Genomic DNA, 2,500 nt, shown 5'->3' on the forward strand with positions numbered 1-2,500 from the left:
TTTTATTTTATATTGCTTTTAGCTGTATTAACAATGCTAATAATTATATTGTTCATTATATTGATGACAGTACCAATATTGTTAGCATCAGTCATGAGGTCTTCTAATTGACCCCTTGGTGGCTGAGCACTTGTTGAGCCATCCATGCTGAGAGACTTTTCACAAAACAAAACTGCAGTGAACATTACATTTTCCGAGCAGCATTTGGTTAACACCAGTTTGATGCTATTTGTAAGGGGATTATCATAGTCATCTTTGCTGTCCTTGTGCATTACACGCTGCAAAATAATCCTGCCTTATTTTTTCCAACACCAAGGCAATTGCAGAAACAAAGCTCCAGAAGGCCACAGTTGAAGCAAAAAGAGCATGTGAAAACATTGAAGAGCAGATGGACCAGTTTGAACAGAGGAAGGTGACAGATTTGAAGAGAATACTGAAGGAGTTTATTCAGGTATGGAGGTGTCCGCTGTATACAGATATTTAATCAGAATAGATTTGTTTTAATGTCATTCATGGGTAATAGTGTCATTTGCATTTGCTTGCACCCCAGCAAAACAAGAATGCTAAATTATTGACTTGAATTTTAAATTTGAACTCAAGGCTTTTTCTGAAAATAATTAGCTGATAGTATAATTTATTTGTATACCTTGTGTATTTATGATGCCAATTTCTAAATTTTATATGCAGATGTAAATGTAATAAACTGTATAGCAAACTTCTTGTATCTGAAACTCGCATTTTATCAGTTATCAAAATCTTGTTTTATTGGTTTACCTTTGTATATTATTTTTAGCATGATGAGACAGTGATTTTTGACCCATAGGTTTATTTTCTCTTTTATTAATCTATATATTTTCCAACTTTTTTTTTTTTATTATTATTAATTTTACAATCTTTGTTACAGACTGAACTAGCCTTCCATGCTAAAGCTGTGGAGCTTTACACTAAGGCCTATAACCAGATTTCCAACATAGAAGAAGAGGAAGATCTTGAGGTAAGGAAATCCGAGAAGGGCTTGGTAGAATGGTATACGGTTCTCTCAGAAATCTGTAATTTATTTGATTCTTTGTATTGTTAAACCCCAAGTAAGAGGAATTGTTTTGAGTGTTGTTAATTTTTGAATATCATTTACATTAGAAAATAGGATATGCCTATTCGGATTGATGTACAGAAATGATTTAGCCTGTTAGATAACATACATATTAGTACTGTCTAGTGAATAGATGTTGATATAGCAGGAGGTAGCTCTGTGATATGCAATAGTATAGTAAGAATGGGAGATGTTGGAAGAGGGAAAAATCAAAGGTTTGGCTAGATGAAATATGCCATACAGTATCAGAATTACTACTTCACACTCACTACATTTCATTCACAAAAAGATAAGAGACAGAAAGACGTGACTTAGTGGTGTCTCAGGCAGAGGAGATATGCCAAACACTACCAGACACATTAGTGGACACTGCATACATCTCATTCAAAATTTAAAAAAATAGGCAGGGAAAAACTCTCACAGTCATGTCGAAAACGAATGCACACATATTACGCGGTTAGTCATGGTTGTTATGAATAGGCTTTTATGAATTATTGTGCTGGAGGCAAAATTTACTGAATCAGTTTTTGTACTGTTCAGTGAAGACTCATTAGATTCATGAGTAGGGCTCTCTTCTCCGTTTTTCTTTTGCCTTTCTCTATTCTGAAACAATATCCCTTCATTCAGTTCTGTTCATGCCACTTATCTCTTTTATCACCCTTTCCTCTCTTTTACCTTCTTCTTTTTCTGGGAGTAACCTTCTTTCCTCTCTTCTTCTTCTCTCTCTTCCTCTCCTTTCTCCTTTTCTCTTCTCCTCCCTTATATCTTCCTCTTGTGTGCCTGGAAATCCCCTTCTTTCCCTTCTATTCTTGTGTCTATTCTCTGACAGTCCATGACTTGGTGTGAATGGTTCAAAATGTTCTGCTTCCTTCGTAATTTTATGAGCCCTTATGACTAGTGTTCCACATGTGCCATATGTAATAATCCAGACTGTGTATGTTCTCTAATATGATATCAATACTCATAGTGTTATTCTAAGATTCACACACTAGGTCTATGCTAAACTCAGGTTTAGGATGTGGAGAGAACTTAGGAAAATCCCATATTCACAAAGACCAGACAACTTTTAAAAAATGTGATTTAGTTGGATATTTACATGTTAGCTGGTGTACAAGAAATCTTGGGTTTCACAAAATATTTGACAAGTCCTATCTCTAAGGAAGATAATGTAAACTTTCAGTAACACTATGCTTTTCCTAAAGTTGGCAGCCCTGTCTTACATAACCCAGTCACTCAGGGTAAAAAAGTTTGGCAAGTGGACAAGATCACGGGATTGTTGGCATGCATTGACAGTTTCCCTGTTTGTGCCCGGCTTGTTTGTGACATTTGGCACCTGAAAGCTTTTATTTTGATATGATTTTTAATAATATAAAATTTGAAGGTTTACCTTCACTTTAGGTGCTATTGCCT

The 2,500-nt window shown here is 35.2% G+C and overlaps 1 protein-coding gene across 6 annotated transcripts in view; it reads left to right on the forward strand.

Annotated features, from left to right (window-relative positions):
• Positions 1–2,500, forward strand: part of Fam92 (CBY1 interacting BAR domain containing protein Fam92) — a 10,617-nt gene that overhangs the window by 3,646 nt on the left and 4,471 nt on the right. For all 6 annotated transcript variants that reach the window (XM_070118945.1, XM_070118944.1, XM_070118942.1 and 3 more), the window contains exons 6-7: positions 317–451; positions 905–994. In XM_070118945.1, coding sequence (XP_069975046.1) covers positions 317–451; positions 905–994 — 225 coding nt within the window. The remainder of the gene's footprint in view (positions 1–316; positions 452–904; positions 995–2,500) is intronic.

Source organism: Penaeus vannamei, chromosome 43 (assembly GCF_042767895.1).
Source record: "Penaeus vannamei isolate JL-2024 chromosome 43, ASM4276789v1, whole genome shotgun sequence".
NCBI classification, from domain to species: domain Eukaryota; kingdom Metazoa; phylum Arthropoda; class Malacostraca; order Decapoda; family Penaeidae; genus Penaeus; species Penaeus vannamei.